This window comes from Synchiropus splendidus, chromosome 12, assembly GCF_027744825.2.
Source record: "Synchiropus splendidus isolate RoL2022-P1 chromosome 12, RoL_Sspl_1.0, whole genome shotgun sequence".
Classification (NCBI taxonomy): domain Eukaryota; kingdom Metazoa; phylum Chordata; class Actinopteri; order Syngnathiformes; family Callionymidae; genus Synchiropus; species Synchiropus splendidus.
The window spans coordinates 12,126,309-12,146,940 of NC_071345.1; the positions used below are offsets into that span (position 1 = coordinate 12,126,309).

Here is a 20,632-nt window from a genome sequence, read left to right on the forward strand (position 1 = left end):
GCTGAAGAGGCGGGGACCGGCTGGTGGGAAAGGCGGGCGCTCTGGGTGATGTCACTTTGGGGGAGGAGGGAGTGACGTTATTCTTGAACTGGCTGAAAGGGAGGGGAAGGAGAGAAAAAGGAAGCTATCTCGATAAGTTTTTGTGTTTATTTCTGCAACGTTACACAAACTTAGACTGATAATAGGGATGGCTGGAGGCCCTGTGATGGTTCTGGTGCTGTGCGGAGACTCCTGAGAGGGAGGGGGGCGCTTCAGCTTCTGCATAACTGATGACAACTTCATATTCATAAGACTTTCTGAGGCCTTGGCCCTCGAGTGGCTACAAAGAGGTAAGCAAAGTGTTGTATTAAAGATGTGCCAGAGCTCAATAGTCGAATGTGAAGAAGAGCTTCATGAATGGAGGCTTGTGTGTGTGAGTGTGGAAAAATAACACTGGCATGTAACTGTAGCTGCTGGAGCCGACAAGAGGACTGTTGACAGAGTTGTATTACAAGAAGATCACATGGGACACGTGTGAGTGCTGTGTCGTGAAAGGGTCTAAACTTCTGAATGATGGCTTCCTCTTCAGACCCACCATGTCGTCTAACTTGGACTCCAGTCTTACCAGCATCGACTGGCTGCCTCAGCTGGGAATCAGCAGCCTTCGCTCGGGGAGGGAGCGAGGAGGCGGAGGGGAGAGAGACAAGAGGAGAGACAGAGGGAGAGACAGCGGTGAACTCTTGACTTCGCTGGCAGATCCCTCGCCTTCCAACACTAAAGGCAAACCCCCTCACAGCTATGCCACTCTCATCGCCATGGCGATAGGAGCCTCGCCTGAGAGGAAGCTGAGTTTGAACGACATCTACACCTGGATCAGCGATGCCTTCCCGTACTACAGCCGCGCAGGCCGGGGATGGAAGGTGGGGCGGCCGCAGAGAGTCTGAGGCTGAGGGCAAGGGCCAGTCTAAATAAGGGAATCAGTCACTTCCCCTGATGGCTGCACCCAGCTCTCACACACATCATATGCTGAAGCTAAAAAAGAAATGCTGCTTCAGTTTCCTCCATGCTGGAGGCAACCACATTGGCTAGGTCTTCTTTTCATGATGAACCCTTTTTTAGTAAGGACCTTCTATAAACAGGCGATGTAAGCTGATATCATCTGGCGCGTGCAGCAAGACGTGAACTTCCTGGTTCCCTTCAGCTGAGTTCCAGCGAAACCCCTTGTCTGTTGTGGGGAAGTGTGATCATGTGTTGACAGTTTTTCATAAACTGGATCTGACCCCATTTTCACATGCACTTCATGATCCAACCTGTCTTCCTTTCTTCACTAGAATTCCATTCGTCACAACCTGTCCCTCAACAAGTGCTTCAGGAAAGTGCCGCGGCCTCAAAATGACCCAGGCAAGGTGCGAGTAAATCCTCCATCAATCCCATCAATGTCTAGGTTTTTTTTTTTTTTTTAAACCACTGTATGACAAGTGAATGCTGGCTTATGTGGAGCTCTGGATTTTGAAGGGGTCTTATTGGACCATGGACGGACCTGGGGTCATCAGTCAAGTGAGAGCTCCCAAACGTCCACACCCGAAAGAAGAGGAGGAGGAGGGAGGTCTGGAGGTAAGTCTGTAGTCTTTGTTGAAGTATCTTTTGAATGGATTTCACTCCCCTTGTGGTGCCACCAGTTTGTCTATACTGACAGCTAACAACACAGCTAACAACAACTACATTCGAATGAGATATGCAAACCGTTACGTTGTTCGAGTGTGTTACATGTCACCCGTGTCAGTCAGTCAGTGGTCCTCACTGACAACATCAACGTGAGCTGCTCATGTACCACCACACTGCCACTATCATCACCCTACATTTATTTTCTCTGTATTAGTTACCTTTTTTAGCTTTTGAAACATTGTTGGTAGCAGCAGGTGGCAGTAGTGTTCTGGAGCACACTTGTGCAACAGACAGTAGGAGCGAGCCTGAACTGGAGCTGTGGCTCCTTCTGCTCCAATGTTTTGAAAAGTTTTTGGACTCATGACTGATAGATCTGCGTCGATTGCTTGTACTGCGGAAATCTCCGAAGCCACTGTCGATTTCAGAGGGGTTGAAAGATGTAAAAAAAAAAAAGTCAAGTGCAGAATGAGGGAGTCCAACCACAAACGGCAAAACAAAACAGGACTCCATAGATGGGTTGGGAAGGGACACGCTTGTTTTTTAGTTTTGTTTTGAACAAAGTGCATGTAGTGTGTTCTTTTTGTGTTTAAAGACAAAACAAAACTCGTTTAGTGGATTCAAATGATAATTCGAAACTCGACACATTATCTTCCTTGTTCCGTGGTTCAGATTTCCTCAAAATCTTTTTGAAATCATGTCATCACCAAGTGCCAATGTAGTTGTGTTTGAATGAATCGTCCTGCACCTGAGGGACTTAAAAGACTCAAAGCACCCATATTGTAAGTCCCATAACAAACTGCAACAGTTATAGCTCTAATAATTTTTTGTGTTTTTCACCCTTTTCCTTTCGCGTAAGGCTTCGACGTGGTCATGATGTCGCGTAAAAACATCCTCAACAATTTTGCTCTTCTGTTTTTTTTGTTTTGTTTTTACCCTCAAATGTACTCAGATTTCACGCGCCCCAGATCAAGGTACCTCACCACAATACTCCCAACCTGCCGCCCAGTGTGACTCCCAGCAGCAGAGCTCCTCCCACCAGCCTTCACCTCATCATCCCTCGCTCTCTCCTCCCCCCTGCAAGGTTGTAATTCACGGTCATCTTCTCATCCCAGAGTCCAACTATCTTCCTGTCTGTCTCCAGCAGCAGTCTCTGTACACACCTGTTCCTCACCCTCCATGCGTCCCCACCATGCGACCGGTGGCTCCCCCTCCTCCCACCTTCTCTCCTGCCTGCCTGCCATCCTCTACCCCTGTGGTCTCCTCCTACTCTCAGTCTGCTCTCTCCTTCCCTGCCACCTCTGCTTCCTGTGTGCCCACCGTGACCCCTGCCTGCTCTGCCCCCGCTCACTCCCACGGTCCAGCTCCTGTGGTCTCCTTGAACGCCTCCATGGATCCTCCGCTCCGATTCACCTTTGACGAGATGAACCTGCCGGACTTGTACGCCTCGTTCAAGTCTCTGGTCAAGACGATGCGGGAGAGAGGAGGCTCCCAGTGTGAGTGGCGACCCCCGGCTGCAGGCGATGACCTGAGACTCCTGACATGCTTTTGTCTCTTTCAGCTGAGGTGACTCCTCTGGCTGCACCCAACAACGACTTCACCCCCCTTCACACTCCAACTCTGCTGCCCATGTCTCCTCATCCTCCTCCTCCTGTGGCTCCTCCAGCGGCCCACCCGCCTGACACGGACCGCCCCCCTCATTGCAGTAAGTTGAGCATCACAAATACAATATACTGCCTTCCAAATTAACCTCACCCCCTCTTCTACCTTCAGCGGTACCAGCTGACTGGTTCAGTAGCCCGGACTCTCTGAAAGAAAGCTTCCGTATCGCCAGCAACCTGGACTGGGCCAACATCGACCTGTCCAGTTACCCAGGTCTGTGACATCACTTCCTGTCTTCCTGCGTTTCCTCACTGAACGGCCGTTCATGTCGCCGGCAGACTTGCTGGAAAGCATGCGGCAGGCGGAGCTCTGCGACTGGGCCCTGGACCCGGCCCTCTTCACATCCCTCTGTGACTCCCTCAACCGCTTCTTCACTCACAAGGGGATGATCAGTTCTGGGAACAACTCTCCGCTGGCTCCCGGGGCGCCTCACTCTTTCCCCACCCACCCCTTCGCCCCACATCCTCCCCCCACGCTCGACAGCCTCACCCAGCCTTCTCCTCTCACCTACTCGCCCGGAGTCACCAACGGAGGGCAGGGGTCGAGGAGGGGTCTTCACATGCCGACACACCACCTCCCCAGGCACCAGCTGACCCAGCCGGCAAGCAATGCTGGTGAGTGTTCGAGTGCGCCCCCTGCTGGTCGACACCCTTGTACAACAGAATTTTATTTATTGAACCAAGTGCCACACACCGAGATTCCTGTCAGGGTTCGTCAGTGACTCTGCGGAGGAAAGTTTAATTTCTACAATACAATTTCTATAATTCTAATAACTTCACTGGTTGGAAGTCCTCTAAACGAAGGTGACCAACCACATGATATCTGTCCTGACTCCTTAACATCCGACTGGATCTTATCTCGCAGCTGCTCCACTATAAATAACGCGCAGATGAGCGTTCATCGGAGTGTTTTTTGCTGCTGACATTGACAGACAGGGGGCGACATTTGGCTTTCAATATGCGCGAGGTTCTCACACTGCCAAATATTTAATATGACTCCATCATATTGAGGAAATAAATATACTTTTATTAACTGGAGACTGTTGCAGCACTTGACCTCTTAAAACTTTCAAAACATCTGGATGATATTTTATCATTTTCCAGTCTGGCCATCCATTATTTTTTCTATTTCTCTTGCAGCTGGAATGGCACCACAGGCCATGGCACCTCGACCTCGTCCTCCTTTAAAGAGCCTCCATAGCAACAGTGAGGAATTCCAGGATGACTTTGACTGGGATTCTCTCTTGGTTTAAACCAGAACTCTTTACTTCACTCCTCTAATTTCTTCAGAGCTTCACCATTTACACATTTCTGTTGCATTTTTTTCTTCTGACGTTTTCCCACCACATATAAAAAAAACCCCATAAAATCCAGCATGAAACAACGCTCCTGGGTTTTGTTTTTTAATTTCATAAATTTCTTTAGATTATTTTTTTTCCATTTCACTTTTCAAATGTGAATGTTCACAGTCAACACCACACAAAAATTCAACCTTACCCGATAAAAGATATTCTTCTGTTGATATAAAATAACAATAAATTCATCAAAGTAAATTAAAAAGAACAGCATGAAGCATAATGTCAAGTTCTGGTTTGTTCCTTGAATTGTCTTTTTCTTTTTTTCCACAAGAAGCATCAGTAGCTTTTCCTCTTTGAAATAAAGAGGGATGAAACATGAGGACATGGGGATCTCTTATGAAAGTGATTGTAAAAATAGTGTTTGGATTTAAAAAAAAAAAAAAGCAGAAATATGTGACCCTTGAAATTAAGATTTAACATTTAGAAATGCGAAGCTCTTCAGTCCTCGGAGTCTCTGAAATAAAGTGGAACACAAGAGGGCGACGGCACACCAACACAGAAGCAGGAGCTATTGGCTTTTCAGTGTTAGCGCATCACATGGCGACACACATTCATTCCCCTCGTTTCACTGCACAGCCTTCATCAAAAAAGCAAAGCATTTGATGTGAAATGGCATCGTCACGTCCCACTTGTGTTGACTCACTGTTTATTTGTTCCCCCACAGTGGGGAGAAATAAATTATATAACAGTAAAGCTTGAAATGTTGGTGGTGAATTCAGTCAGGAGTTCCTTCATGCGCTTGTCTCAGTGATTCAGTATCTTTCAGGCGAGAAATGAAGGAGTTTGGGGTCCAACAGTTTCTCTGCTGTGAGTGGCTTTTCCTCTCCCAGTGCTTCAACACCAGACAGTGAGGCGACAAACGGAAACAACAAATAATCCTGCCAAAAACTGAAATGAAGGGAACGAAATGCAGAAGGTGATGAAATACTTTTAGGGGGGCGGGAAAAAGAACATAAAACAACAATTTTTGAATATTTTCCATTTTTCTTTAAATATAGAGATGTAGGCATTTTTCATTTGGGACACAAAACTGTGTTTTGGGGGTAGTAAAGGGGGCAGCAGGTGCGACGGCTCAGTGGACTCGTGCTTCTTCAAAGAAGAAAGGGATTCGTGCTCGCGCCCGTCGTTCCTCCGCCTCCAACTGGTCCTCCGGCTCCCATCACGCCGCCCGAGCCAGTGGGCCCACCTAAAATCAGCTGAGGAGGTGCCGCACCGGGCAGCAGGCCTGACCCGGGAGGTGCCATGGGCGAGAGCCCGCTGTACGCCATGCTCATGGGCCCTGGCTGCATCATGCTGAGGTGCATCCCTTGACCTCCCATTCCCAAACCCATGGGCCCCATGCCCATGCCTGGCTGCACCATTCCCAACATGGGATTGGGAGGCACTGGACTGGTGCGAAGGCCGCTGAGGCCCAGTGAAGAGGGCTGAGGTGAGATGGAGCTCATGGCTGGGGCCACCCCGAAAGGGTTGGAGGAGGCAGGTGTGGGGGAGACGCCCCTGCTGGAGATGGTGCTGCCTGGTGTCACTGCCATTCCGGGAGCTGGAGATGAGCCTGGGGGCGACATGAGAGAGTTGGAACACATTCATTTCAAGCTCCTCCCACTGGAATAAAAGTTGAAAAGTGAAGGGTCAAGATAATCTTGCCACTTATTTTATCTGAAGAAGTACTTCAGGCAGCAGCAGGTGACTCATCGGTGCTGAACTCACCCGTGTTCTGGAGGAAGGGGTTGTGCGCTGACGATGAGGAGATGGAGGGTGGCGGTGGCTGCTTGGGTTTGGGTTTCGATGACACAAGAGAATCCAGATCTACGAGAGCTGCGTTCGGACCCAAGAAGGACTCCGGGGTCTTTCGTACAGGTAATGATGAGCCAAGAGAAGATAGGTCAAAGGGCACCGGCGAGCCTGTGCCGTCACAGCCTGTTGCAGAGGACCCTCGTGGCTCTGGATCTCCTACAGACAGGCAGCAAAGACAGTGAAGTGAAGCTGGGTAAAGGCGGGAGGATGGCTACAGCTTACACTCAAAGGGGATGAAATGTTGGACAACACCACTGCCAGTGTACCTGTGCCGTTTGTTTGTTTGGCCGGGCAACTCCAGATGTCAGAGGTGAGAGGGTCAGAGGCAGGGAGGGCCCCGTCCTGTGCCCAGGGGTCAACTGGACCCCCTGAGGAGGAGGTGCTGGGAGGAGCAGGCGTGCCCCAGGGGTCGACACTGGGGGGAGTCACAGCTACAGGGGAGGGGAGGAGATGGAGGTGATGGAGGGTTAACACAAAGTGGCAAGTCCACAGAGAGGGAGGCAAGACGCTTCTGCTTCTCCGCTTTGTTGTTTCATACCTGAAGCTGAGGTCAGTCACCAGTCACCTTTTTATCCACATGCAACAACAATATTGTCTTCTTTTCAAGGTGTACAGAGGCAAATGTGTTACGTGCCGACATCGTCCGATCTGTTTCAATACTAAGCACTGGTCTCATGACCTGTGACATGCTTCCTTCACATTCTAAAAAAGAAGGAAGCACTCAGGTTGAAACAGCAATAAGCCATGAGAAGAGAAGCCAGGAGCAAATCCTCCACTCAGACACAGAAGGAATGTGATTTGCTCAGTGAGGCTGTGAGCATGAGAGTGTGAGGACATGACACAAGGTTGATGCGACTGATGATGTGGTGAAGCTACGTTGACAGGAAAGGGAGTGACGGTGTGAACATGGATAAAAGCAGACAGACCTTCAACCTGACCTTTAGGCTCAAGCAACATCCACACTATGTTTATATGGCCTGGCTGTCCAACGCTTACAACCAAAAGTGGTAGGCATTTCATTACTTAGAAAGTGCCTTTAGCTTTCGGAGGGCTGATGTAAGACCTACCCCGGATTGACAAGGATTTGGAAAATGTTTTTCATTGAAATATGTTTTAATATTCCTTGCAAATATATAACAGTTTGAGTCAGTTTGGAGGCTGTGTTCCATAACAAATAATCCATTTTATTTCAGGCTGTTTGAGTTTTGAGATTAACTTGATTTTTGCTTCAGCTGACCACAAGGAGAGTTTCACATTGTCTCACTGGCCATCTTTTGATGACAAATCAGAACAGCAGAAACTTTTCATTGAAAGAACTTTGCTTGTGGCCACAGTGGACCTTGATTAACTTCTAAAGTGGTTTGGAAAATCAGAAGCACGCACGGCTCTCTTTTGCTTTCATGTGGTGCAAAAAACTAGTCCAGCGCCACAGGTTAAGATCGTATTTTCCAAACGCTCTGCACTACTTTCCAAGTCGAAGACATCACAAGGTTAAAAGATAGTCCTGAGAAATGTGCCTTGACAAATCAAAGTAATCAGAGCGAAAGAAAACAGAAGTCTAAAATGACAACAGTAGTGTGGATGTTGCCATATCTTGTTATGACTGTGTTGCCGTTGTGCAGTGAAGCAAGAACCGAGCAGGACTGTTTACCTGAGCTTCCCCAGGGATCCACATTGTTCACCCTGTTGGCTGTCTCTCCCCAGGGATCTGGAGGAGGAGCTATTGTGGGCGGGGCCCCTCCGCCCCAAGGGTCGGAACTTGTTGGGGATGTTGGCGAGGCTACACCCCATGGGTCTGTTGAGGTGGTGCCCCACGGGCCTGAAGCTGCAGGAGGAACTGCTGGTGGAGGAGAAGGCCCGGCAGAACCCACCGAGGCCGCAGCAGCAGCAGAAGAACTGCCGGTGGGACCCCAGGGGTCCACCGCACTTAGTTCCATTAAAGCATTCTACAGAAGGGAAAATAAGGTATATCACTCCCCAGAACTGACTGTGGGAAAGATACAGTGCAACTCTTGACCCCGATAGTGACGTAAGGCGAGCATGTAAATATCAGTTTTGCCTTTTTATTTTTGTACACTTCCATTAATAGTCCCAGTATAGTCATCCCTTGACTATGTTGGCAGTTTTTGGCGAGTGATGTCAATTTTAAAACTATTGCCATTTGCACCTCCTCTGGCTTTGCCTTCTCCCTCTTGCTCTCTTCAATGGCCATTTGCAGTCGCAGGTCGTCCCCTCTGCGCAGCCTCTCCTCCTGTCAATGAGACAAACTGATGTCAGCAACACCGAACACCCCGCGTCAGACGACGGACATGGGCAAACAACAATTAGAGTGGATTAAGGGTTTGACGTAGATGATTACCACCAGGAAACCAACAATTTCCATGGATCATGCGATCAGACCCCACAACAAGCCTACAGCTCCCGAGGACGCTGTTTGACAGTAATGTTGTTGTCACCTCCCCTTGCAAATGATTCCATCAACTCCAACAAAGCTTGGAAAAAAAAAAAATCATGTTCATGTTTTACTATCTGATCTGCTGACTCACCATCAAGAGTGCTGGTCCTGTAGCGTGTGTTCGGAGGGAATGGGCATTTTGCATTTCTAACTGGAGCCATCAAAAAACATCTAACATCTAACATCTAACCATCACTAACATACATCTGATCTGACTGTCATCCTCCAGTTCCCCGTTTTCACCTCTACTGAGAGTACTGACAGAGAGAAAGTAATCCAGAAAGTCATATCTCAAACCTGAATAACTATCACTGACACGCCAGGACAATTTAAAGCTGTTGATCAACAAGTCTGTCAGTACATGAACAGTGATATAAACTTCTGATTAAAATCTGAAATGAAAGGTTAGAAACTGATCTTATTCCCCTCACTAAACACAGCAGCACAGCCAGCATTGACGTAGCTTTCGCATCAAAGGTTGGCATTCACTTCATGTACTTCTTTAAGTTCTTGACTATTGACAAAGTGGATGCAAAAACACAGCACGATAATGAAAATGCTTATCATTGTCAATATCAATTCTACCACAAACTTCTCTTTAACAGATAAATACAACAACATTTATCCACACCTTTCCAAATGTACACACTGACCAACACACAAGAAATGTAAAACAGAGTAGCAGCAGAACACTTGAAGATTTGAAATAAAGTTTGAGTTAAATGCATGCTGACTGAGGGGAAGAAAAAAAAAACTCACACAAACCACTCAGTGTCATTATTGTTCATTTAGGATCTGTGTCATGCAAATTTAGATAAAATTATTTTGGTCTTCTGGTGTCCCGACTTGATTTTTGAACAAATGATGAATCAAACAACAGTAGTTTTAAAGCAAATTAGATTCACGGCATGACAGAAAATGAACATCAATTGGAACTTCTTGATCAGATCAGCATTTGATGCTTGAGGGAATTCAATGTGACAGGAGGAGAGATATTTCACTGAATGGACAGGCAGCTGGGCTGACACTGCCCCTAACCTTTTGGAGCATCTCTCTGCTCAGTGTGATTGCATAGCGGAACTCTGCATCCTCCAGAGGGTCCGTGCTTTTCTGGGGGAGGTTAGGGGTAAGATGGTGAAAGCAGCATTGATGTACGATGTGAGTAACAGAGTCAGTATGCACTGTTGGTAATTCAGCACAAAAATCTAGGTTGGAAGGTTGCAGTTACTGAGAGAAGATTCATAATAATTGTGTGGACAGACTGCTCCACTGCTAAAGTGTTTTTCTATTCAAACACAATGCCCCACATATACTCCGCCACCCAACCCTCCACTAGGAAAAAAAAATGGGGAAAACAGTGTCACACTTCAAAATACTGATTTGGGGTAAAAAAAAAAATAAATAAATAAAATAAAATAAAATAAAATAAAATAAAATAAAATAAAATAAAATAAAATCGAGAAGGCCAACACAACTAAAGGACGTCGGTACTGTCAAGCCGTATACTTAATTTTGACATTGAGCAGACAGCTGTAGTCTCAAATGTACGGAGAAGAGATTGACATATTTTTGACAGTTCCTGTTGACGCTTCGGGCAAAAAACACACAAGCAAGCACGATGCATGTCTTTGAATCACTGCAACTGCTCTTAACATATTTGCATGGAGGAATAAAACTTAATAAATAAAACAAAACAAAGCATAAAAACTTAAAACAGAAAAAGCTTTTGTTGTTACCTGCTCGGCTTCTTCTTTACTCATGGCCAAAGCCAGTTGGAGCTGCAGGTCTTCTTCTCCGGAGCTTTGCGGCCAGGCCTGTTCGGGGTCTGCTCCTCCAGAGTGGGATCCGAGCGAGAGGCTACCCCCCAAGCTTGGTGCTGATGGTGCAGAGGATGCTGGAAACGCATAAGTATTTTTCCCCCGCGATTTTTAATGTCATTACAGAGTCTTCAAATTACCACTGGAGGTCTGTGCCATCTTCTCTTTGGTTTTGAGGGCGTGGATCCTCTCCTCTCTGAGTCTTTCTTCATCCTTGAGCAGAGTCACTAGCTGTTTGGCTTTCTCCCTGACATTCACCCCCTGGACGTAAAAGACATTGGTAGAAAGTCTAAATATTGGCTGGGATGCAAACTATATATAGACATAAGTATGGAACGCAAACAGAATTACAGTATCTGTTTAACAATCATGCAACATGGCAGTTTAGCAGTTAATAAGATGCAAGTTTTAGAGCGTTAACTGCTAGTATTGAAAATTAGGGTCCTGCAAATGTGAATAACAAACTTATTTTTAATAACGGACAGACGGAACTCCACTCACATACATATTGAAATCGTGTTCCATGTCTTCCCCACTGAGATACCGGTGGGACAAAACATTCTGTGATACTTTTAAATACACAGCTCACCAGGCAAAAAAACCTCTTCAATGCGCAGTGATCATTTGGCCTTGGTGAGTGTGAGACAGCCCTGACAAGCGGCTGTGGATACCTGGTCCTTGCCGTCTCTGTCGATGTACTGGAAGTCCTTGAGGGTCTGCACTGCGTAAATGTTCTCTCGGCACTGTTGGGCTACCCGTTCCGAACCCGTCTTGATCAAGTACTCCATAAGAGTCATAGCCTGAGATGGAAGGACAGACAAGTTGAGTCAGTAAAATGTCATTGCTTATTTACTTTGGTTATAATTGTAAGGAGAAAGAATGAGACTTCAAAAGGTCACTACGAGGCTGAAGATGTGAAATGCAAACAAATGATCTCAAACAATAATGTAGTCAAAACAGGCAATATTAATTACATTCTCTTTGTCATATTTATTCATATTGAGGCAAAACTGTTTCTAGCATTCCAGGCACACCAACACACCTTGTACACATGTCTCCAGTTCTTGCCGTGGTCATTTAGGCGCTTCCACACCATGCTCATGATTTCAGAGAAGGCGACTACATTGTACGTCAGATCTGCAATCTCTGACATCAGGGAGCTGCTGGGACCCCATGGGTCGTTGGATGTTGCTTCTCTTACCTGGACAACAGAGACACAAGGCTGTTGGTGAAGACAGACAGATAAACCGATACCGATTTTGTTGCCATAATATAGTGATATGTTTTTGTGCAATGGCAATAAAGAAAGTCTAAGTCCATCAAACATGAGTTATAGAACTTTATTTTACGACGACAAACATGTAGTAATATGTTACAAGTTAATTCACATAGAGTCATTATACATGGATTCTACACTGCTGTTACTTTTTCACTTGGGTGATGTCAAGAAATAAGGTGTTTCTCCAAAGGAGATTAACTGTAACTCAATACTGTGTGATTTCATTAGTATGGACATCAAAACACACTTAATAGGTAAGAAAAGCCATATTTCTTGGCAGTGTATTCCTAATTAATCAAAAGACATCAATGTGTGAACTGAACTTAAACAGGACAGTAGGTTCCCTGAAACAGAATCGCAAACATGTCAACTCTTTTAAATATTATTCATTATTGGGAAAATATTATACAAATATGAATATTTCCTGTACTCACAGGAAAAAAAACCATTTGACTGTAGGAGCAGCAAAGCCATCTGAAACTTACTCAAGTATTTGAGATGCTTTTGAGACTCTCATCCACAATTCTCGGTGGCTCTAACCTCGTGGTACACTTAGTTATGACTATTCATGAGGTCTAAATCAAAGCACATAAATAGTAATGCAAAAATACACTGAGAATATTTGGCCTTGAACTAAATCCAGTACCCTCAATGAGACCTCAGGGGGCGATCTGACTGCAAACTAAGCACTGTCTGTGAGCCGGTGTGTGTGTCTAAGTAGAAAACACGTAAAGGGAAAAACAATGAGAGCTAATGTGATTACTGTGTCTAATGTGAGGAAGTGTGACGCAAGATATTACATTACAGACAGTGACACCATCTGTCAGCGATCAGAGATGGATGGAGGAAGTAATTGTGGAAATAACCAGGAAATCTGATGAGAAGAATGGTCCAACCTTGATTTCAGCCTCTGAATAGTTGTGGACAATGTTCTTTACTTGTCGCCGTAGCGATGAGGTCGACATGGCAACCGATGGGCCGTCGAGTTCTCTTGCAATCTGAGTGGTGCAACAGAAGGGGGTGTGTTGGAAAACGCTGCTAACATTACACAAGGCAAACAATGGCTGACTAGTCGACAGCCTCAAGGTTTAACAGCACTGAGTGTCATGATATAGAGGTAACAAGTTCAGATGAAGCAATTTTAAATGGAATGAAGGGAAATTTCTCAAATTCAAAATGCAGAGATTGGCTGACATGCACACCTGTTACACAAGAATGATGCAGAAATAGTGTCTCTCCTCTTGCTGTCTGTGGGGTTTCCGTCTTGCACGTCACTCATTCACAGCCTTCCCTCAGCTGGTCTTGTCTTCTCGTGGCAACATCGGGTCCTGAAACCACCGACGCAGAGAGATGAAAACTGCAGACCAAGATAAAGACACGGATCAGGCAGGAAAAAGTGCATTGTCACTTAAAGCGCACTAAATCACAACAGTCATATGACAAACACTGACACTGAGCGAAAGCGATCACATGATTTGCTCTTGAAAAATGATTTATGTTAGAGACAATGAGCTGTATTTTGACAATATTATGACAATACTAGAGTGATAGAGTGAATACTAGAGACTAATACAATGACAATATTAGAGTGATTTCTCTCCGGTAAAGGCATTCAAAAGCCTAACTCCAAGTCAGGGTACAGTGTTTTTGGTAGTTATCAAAGCCTCTCAAATGAACACTGTGGGTCACCCCGCTCTTAAGTTCAGTTGAAGAAAATTGATCCCACTGGAGCAATATGGTACGTTTCTATTGCATGCTCAGGCATGTAGGACCCAAAACAACAACCTAAACAACAGAAAAAAAATAGACTTGCCTATGCCAATATGGGAAACTTGTTTTTTACTAAACCAAAGAACACATGGTTGAAGACAACTATAGCACTTCAGCTCAACTTTTGAAGGAGGACAAGCAAATGCATGCAAAGCACACACATTCAAACCCAACTACACCGCTCACTAAAGACACATACCGTAAGACAGAACATAAAAACGCCAATATTATAATTATATGGATACAATTGCAATTTGTGGCTGTCAGAGCATCAGCATTTAGTTGATCATTTCATTTGAGGTCCTCTTAAATCACATCCACACACTTGGTCACAAGATAAACACTCTTGTGCATGAAGAGTTGATTATATGGATTGTGGATTCCATAAACAATTCTTCTCTGCCATTAATGGACACATGAGTATTTGCAATTTAGTTTGCTTCACAAAAGTAATTCAATTAGGAATGAAGAATTTATTACACGACTCAATAACTTAGTGCTGTGTACAATTACAAACATCACAAAACATTAGTTTGAGATGTTTATTTTTATTTGTACAGTGAATGTGACCATTTATACAAGGGTTGGTATTACATGGTTGTTATGCCAGTAATGGCAAACAAGGTGTTCAAAACGGTACTGCAAGCAGAACTAATGCTGTGCAGAAATAAAGTCTAAAGTTGATATTGTCAAATAGAATGACTTTTTAAAAAGATTTACACCCAGTAATTTCATAACTAACTTTGTTTATACATATTTTTAGCAAATGAATAAAACTGCCAGGCAAAACACCAACACCACGTATATTTATGCTACTGTTGATCAGATCAACTAAAAACCAGATCATTCAGCTGACTTTTGAGAAGACACTGAAATACCATGTTTTTCTTATATCTATGCTTCCTGAGCAAGTGTGATAGCAAGGGAGGTGCAACTTATGCAAGCACATGGTAAATTGCATTATATCACGCACGCACACTCATACACACAGGCCTGGCACACAAACACGCAAAATATATCTGTATGGTGATCAGCAGCTCAGTTAGTGACAGGAAGCTGCCCCAAATTAGAACTACGAAAAGTACCTTGTGTGGTTGCTGAGTCAAAACAACAAAATCAATGTCACCTCCAATCGGTATACTGTTGATGAAGAGTCAAATACCGACAAAAGATCAAAAGATAAACGCATACTCAGCACACCATTCAAATAGACAGTTAACAGAGGTGGGAGTTTAAGTAAAAATCTATGGATGTAAGCTGTATGTGCTACAACAGAAGGTATAAACTTGTGTTAAAAAAAGAAGAAAAACATCAGGATGATGCAAATTGCTTCATCATCACCCATTATATAATTATGATCACATGGGGGAAAAAAAAATACATAACCTCTGAACATTGGAGGATTAAGTCAGAGTCTTGCTTTACCCCTGATGATGTTATTTTTGTATCACTATTCAAGGGTTTGCAGGAGAAACAAACACGCCAGTTACAAAAAAAAAAAAAAAGATGAGGAAGAAAATGCTCATTACTTTTAGTCACATTTAGCCAAGTGATAGTTTCAACTGAGTTTTAATAAAACGAAACTCAAGTACTTAGTCAGGCTTGGTTAAAAATAAACAAAAAAAGTTTGAGACACAGGTGGTGCTTCATATTCATGGTATTTTTCCCATATAGTTTGTGTCGACATGTACCACCATCTTCCTCTACAAACATTCTGCTTTTCTTCCTGATGGATTACACTGATGTCCACAGATGATTTCTGTACTTCTCACCACCAAGAGCCATTTTTGACCCTGCTGTCATGCTCCACTAATCAATTACGCTGTACAGTATAATCGTCGCAGCATGGCAGGTGGTGGGCGTGTCCGAGGAAGGATAGGATGCGACAGCTATGCTGATATCTTTTAGCTTTTCACTGAGAGAAGTACACACGCAAGGTAGGCTGAGGTGTCGTGTAATTTTGAACAATGTTTCATCAAACGAAAGGGCCATTAACAAATTAATTTCGTCATTATGATTGTTGACAAAAACACCAATGTCTTCAGGGGAGAGGCTAAAAGTAGCTGTTTGCACTTGTTGTTTGCCTACAAAGGAGCATTGAACTTGTTCAGGTTACATACATAGTGGAACGTCTTTGAGCCAGACTGCAACATTAAATTTAGTGTTGCACAGGCAAAACAAAAACAGTATATAACTTGGTACACAACATCCAGATACTGCATACTTATTCTATCTTTATGAGCAGCATGAATAAGAACAAATAAATGAAGGTCTTTACAGCAATTATCTTTATGAAATATATGACAGATAATAACTCCACCTACCTCATAAATTACATTGACCGGGTTAATATTTATTAAAACAACATGGGAAAATAGGTCATAAATATATAGGCCATGACACCTCACCCCAGTCACAGATTTTCAAGTTACAGCTTGTAACACATACAGTAAGTTGCCACAAAGCATGTGTCTTGTTGTTTTTCAGCAGCATTGTGAAAAATTGTTTTACGAAACCCTGCCTTACTGACATCAGTGATCCAGTGGGCACTACATGTCAATTGATCCTTGCCAGAAAAGGAGGAAACACACTATAAAAAAAGAGCTAGATATGTCACGGGGCAAAAAATAAATAAATAAATAAAATAAATCATATGCCAGTAATATCAATGGCCTTGCTGTCACTATATACTGCTGTACTTCCAAATAACACACAGACGATGCTTAACTCAGCACCGCTCCGATGAAAATCCAATACAATTCATTTAGTTATGTGAAGGCGCATCACAGTCAGAGGTGTGACTATAAGTATTAACTCTAAGAGTAATGGGTTGGGATCTATGAGAGCACGTTACATAAGTAAGTGTAAAACAAACATTGCCAGCAGTCACTTGTGAAGCTTTAGACCAAAGTTCACACACACTGACTAATCACTGATAACACATGCAAGATACCCTAAATACTGTATCCATCTGCTTGCCTCACTGACGAACATGATGTACAAGGTTAATATCATAAATGATCTTTTTTTTATCTTACTGCCAACATTCACACACAACCAGAAATCACTAAGGTCCAGTATTGACATGAATTGACTATAAACACATAACAGAAGTATAAAACTATGACTTTTTAACACAGCAGGAGCTTTAACACTCAACAAAAAAAGAATGCAATATTTTAGTTGGAGAAGAATAGTAACTAAAGTTGATCTGCAACGGTTGACATGGGTGTAATTCCCATCGGTTCACCTTTTATAAATGACTGAAGAAATAGAAAGTTGTGAAAGCATTTAATGACCAGCTGAATGAAAGGTCGATGGGATGTGAATAGATGGGCCCCTGGTGGTGCTCCAGTAGCAGCCCCTTTTCCCTCAACAAGAAAAGTGCCTCTTCTTCACCTTGATGACTAAAGCACCGCTGGTAGAAATACAGCTGACCGGACAGCTTCACTTTCTGGAGCCTGTGAAACTTCCTAGATGCAATAACATGTCACTCTGATACAGGCAAATCTCCTTTTGTAACCCACACACTGATCTGCAAATGGAACATTTACATACTCAAGGATCTTCACTTGACTGAATGTTTGCAGAAGGCATTTCTAATGATAGGATAATCGTCATTTTATAAGGCTATTTGGCGTCTCAATATGAGGAACAGTCATGCACTGGTGTCATGCTGCAAGTGAACTTGAGGTCCCCAGCAGCCACTCGACAGAAGTTAACAGCCAGACCACCGGCCGGACCCCTGGTCACACCTCCCTGTCAAGAAGCGAGCTGTCAACTGGTGCTACTGGCTAACCAGTCACTCGCCGTCGTTCTGCCTGCGTTAATCATAACAGAGTTCACTCAGAGTCTTCCACATGAATTCTTCTACAGCGCCATGTTCTCCCATCGAACCCACTTCTGCAGCAACTCTCACGTTCGCTATGTGATGTTCGACAGTGATGTCACAGCCCTAGTTCACTAGCACTTTGACATCAGAGTACAAAGATATAGTGGGCTTTTTCAAAGCTCGAGCCAGCGCATGCGACTTTGTTTTGTCATTTTTAAGTTTCCACGTCAACAAGGACTCATAAGGAACAAGTGTATAAACATTAAGTTACCTACCGGTGTGAGTGGCAACAGAAATCACTTGTTAGCGAGTTAGCTGGGAGCTAGCTGCTGCTAGTTGGTAACAGTCAACCGCACGGCGACACGGCACCAGCTTTAGCAAGGGCATTTCCTGCACTTTGCACCATTCGATCGCTGAAATTGCGAGCAAAAATGACACGCAAAAGCGGCGGCAGCACTAGGGAATAAACGTCCAAAACAAGTGAGTACTGACCCTGGTGGAGCCCGAGTGTACGAGGAGATGGCCGAATTTCCGCTTCCGTTGTCGGCTACAGGGAAGACCGCACCCCCGCTGCTTTGTTTTCCCGGGATGGTTGAAAAGGATTAGTCAATGGTTAACGCTAGGAACGATGAAAATTACGTGGAAAAAACGAATTCCGATGATGTTTACTTTGGTGTGATCGAATTATTGACTTGCTGGTAAGTGCAAATTAAACATCGCTCCGATAAAGAATTGGTCAAAAGTAAGAACGGAACATGAGAATAAAAATCAAAATAGAAGTTAAAACTCCTGAATACATTTCACAACCGCAGGTCATATATGTCTGACTGACTCGAATTAAAAAAAAAAAAGTCAAGGTCAAGACTGGTGCAAAGACAGCGTCTTGTTCACAGACTAAACTACTTATCTACAATGGTGAAGGAATTTATGAAGATACAACAAACCAGAATAAGATAAAACACGTGACAACTTAAATCAACATTGTCAAGAAACTTACCAATAGACTCCTAACCTTGTTTTATAAAGTGTATTGCTGTGTACAGCAAGCGCTGATATTTTTTTTTGTTGACTGAGAATACAATAAATAAATAAATAAATAAATTCATGGTCTTACTTGAAAAATGTCTGGTCTGGCAGGATAAGGAAGATAAAATGAAAATTCTTCCAAGATTGTTTTTCCACTTCCATCTCATGAAATTGCTGCATGTCTTGATGATTAAATGCGGTTTTACAGAACACATGCGGTTTTACAGATAACCACTTGTTTCCAAACATGCAAATGCAGAATACTTTTTAAAAAATGTTTCTAAAATAATCAAACAAATTTATTTTTAAAATAATAATAATGATAAAAATTTTAAATGCTGTTAAATTGCTTGAATGAAGTATTTTTTTTTTGTTATAATTTACATTTATTATTTAGTGAATAATCCTGAACAAAGTGTACGCACAATGAGACAAGTCATTTCCGATGTGATCTTTCAAGGGGAGCACAGATCAGAATCAGAATAGAATTTATTGCCATGGTCAGTGGGGGTTCCACCAAAGTGCTTCGAAATAAAGTGCTGTTAATAAAAAAATAAAAAAATAAAAAATATGGGCTCAAGATATGAGCCCATATGTATCAATATGAAACTCCATGGATACTTCTTACACGTCCGCAGTGCTGTGAATCCACAAAATCAAGTCATATCTACTCCGTCATGTTCTAGCGCCAAAATAATAGAAAGACAAAATAGAGGCTTCAATGACCTGTCTGCCTGCTTTCTTTCTGAAACGTTGTTTTTCATCCTGAGTTTGTGTTGTCAGTGATTATGCTTAATTCGTGAGTGTTTGTGGAACACAATGCGAACATACCTCTCCATTATTGCACCAGCAGAAGGGCCCTTGAGCAAGATCCTGAGCCCTGACCATCCAGCGGTGCTGCTCAGTGACCATAAGCTCATTCATGGTCTGCTCATGCGTGAGGGAATTAAAGTAATTGCATTTTTCCCTGCAAGTGAGAAGCTGCTCGACTAACCTGTAAAAGCAGTTCTATTATTTATCAACATATAAAAAGCTTATGCATTAAATATGCAAATATAAATCAGGCAGCTTTGTTTCATAAATTCCAAATCTTTTTCAAATGATAGTAGGCAAGACACACTATAGAACAGGAGTCTACTGAAAATGTCCTGAATTTGTAGGTCACACCATGAAAGAATGTTAGATTGAAGAGTCGCATAAGGACTCAGAGACTTCCCTTGCTACGTGGGACATATCAGAGTGGGATCTCATTTTACCAATCCAGACTGGGGATTTCTGATATGTGGTCACCTCTTGACTGTTGATCCATTCACTGATACATTCATCTGTCCCACATGTCTATTAATTTCCATTTACTATTTATTTTTCTTGGATATGATAGAAGATCTTGAGAAGGTTTATGGCCTTTTCCAACCATATTGAGACGGTGGTGCAAATATAGGAATTTAAAATGGAAAAAGATGACACCTGTCTGAGGACACCTCAGCCAACCATATTGGTGACTTACATGCTTTACTCTGAGTCTCTGTTGGACGACTGAGCTTTGTCTACCTCACCGGGAGAAACCAACCTTTATAAGGATGCAGAGTATTGTGGCCCCCTAAACAGTGAGAAAGCAGTGTCCCCAGTCCAAAGTCACCTTTGTGTCATGTAATGTCATGTAGGTCCACAGAGTGTCACCCTTGCACTAAGACAGACTCACTCTGGGGAGCAGAGCGTACAGTATAAACCCCGGTTCCGCCGTGTGGATGAGCACCACCGTGGAACAGCTGGTATGCATGTGCGATTGCAGCTCCGCTTTTATCCCGTGTCGCTTTATCCTCTTACTTTATCCCTTTATCTTGGTGTCATCTCGTGGGAGGGCTGGGCACTGAGGAGAACACTGACTCAAGCAGGCCATATAACAATAATACACCGCTGCTTTGGAAACACTAATCTCATCTGGCCAAACAGAGAGACTATAACAGACACAATTCAGACAGGTGCACCTGCTCATGTC

At 43.6% G+C, this 20,632-nt stretch overlaps 2 protein-coding genes across 7 annotated transcripts; one reads left to right on the top strand and one right to left on the bottom strand.

Annotated features, from left to right (window-relative positions):
• Window positions 1–82: 82 nt before the first annotated feature.
• On the top strand, window positions 83–5,367 carry foxj2 (forkhead box J2). Its single transcript, XM_053880779.1, has 10 exons — window positions 83–329; window positions 569–899; window positions 1,311–1,385; window positions 1,495–1,593; window positions 2,594–2,725; window positions 2,786–3,137; window positions 3,203–3,346; window positions 3,415–3,516; window positions 3,582–3,917; window positions 4,443–5,367. The coding sequence occupies exons 2-10, from the start codon at window positions 576–578 to the stop codon at window positions 4,553–4,555; spliced, it is 1,677 nt and encodes a 558-aa protein (XP_053736754.1). The 5' UTR covers window positions 83–329; window positions 569–575; the 3' UTR covers window positions 4,556–5,367.
• Window positions 5,027–18,497, bottom strand: epn1a (epsin 1a). 6 transcript variants are annotated; one of them, XM_053880776.1, is made up of 13 exons: window positions 17,883–18,497; window positions 13,208–13,362; window positions 12,902–13,003; window positions 11,769–11,927; window positions 11,398–11,526; window positions 10,867–10,987; window positions 10,646–10,785; window positions 9,948–10,019; window positions 8,622–8,705; window positions 8,106–8,400; window positions 6,721–6,885; window positions 6,368–6,610; window positions 5,027–6,212 (listed from the first exon to the last, which is right to left on the bottom strand). In XM_053880776.1, exons 3-13 carry the CDS (start codon window positions 12,968–12,970, stop codon window positions 5,752–5,754), a joined length of 1,938 nt encoding a protein of 645 aa, XP_053736751.1. In that variant the 5' UTR covers window positions 12,971–13,003; window positions 13,208–13,362; window positions 17,883–18,497; the 3' UTR covers window positions 5,027–5,751. The 6 variants fall into 6 exon arrangements, with proteins under 6 accessions (XP_053736751.1, XP_053736750.1, XP_053736748.1 ...); XM_053880775.1 differs by having other exon boundaries at window positions 10,646–10,803; window positions 13,208–13,333; window positions 18,100–18,494; XM_053880773.1 differs by having other exon boundaries at window positions 10,646–10,803; window positions 18,100–18,494.
• Window positions 18,498–20,632: the final 2,135 nt, after the last annotated feature.

Bases quoted from the DNA above. Each gene is read 5' to 3' on its own strand.
- epn1a (XM_053880775.1), bottom strand. From the start codon at position 12,970: ATGTCGACCTCATCGCTACGGCGACAAGTAAAGAACATTGTCCACAAC. The intron at 11,928-12,901 runs GTTGGACCATTC...TCTGTTGTCCAG, and splicing joins ATTCAGAGGCTGAAATCAAG to GTAAGAGAAGCAACATCCAA. The intron at 11,527-11,768 runs GTGTGTTGGTGT...CTTCCATCTCAG, and splicing joins ACTGGAGACATGTGTACAAG to GCTATGACTCTTATGGAGTA.
- foxj2 (XM_053880779.1), top strand. From the start codon at position 576: ATGTCGTCTAACTTGGACTCCAGTCTTACCAGCATCGACTGGCTGCCT. The intron at 3,347-3,414 runs GTAAGTTGAGCA...TTCTACCTTCAG, and splicing joins GGACCGCCCCCCTCATTGCA to CGGTACCAGCTGACTGGTTC. The intron at 3,918-4,442 runs GTGAGTGTTCGA...TTTCTCTTGCAG, and splicing joins CCAGCCGGCAAGCAATGCTG to CTGGAATGGCACCACAGGCC.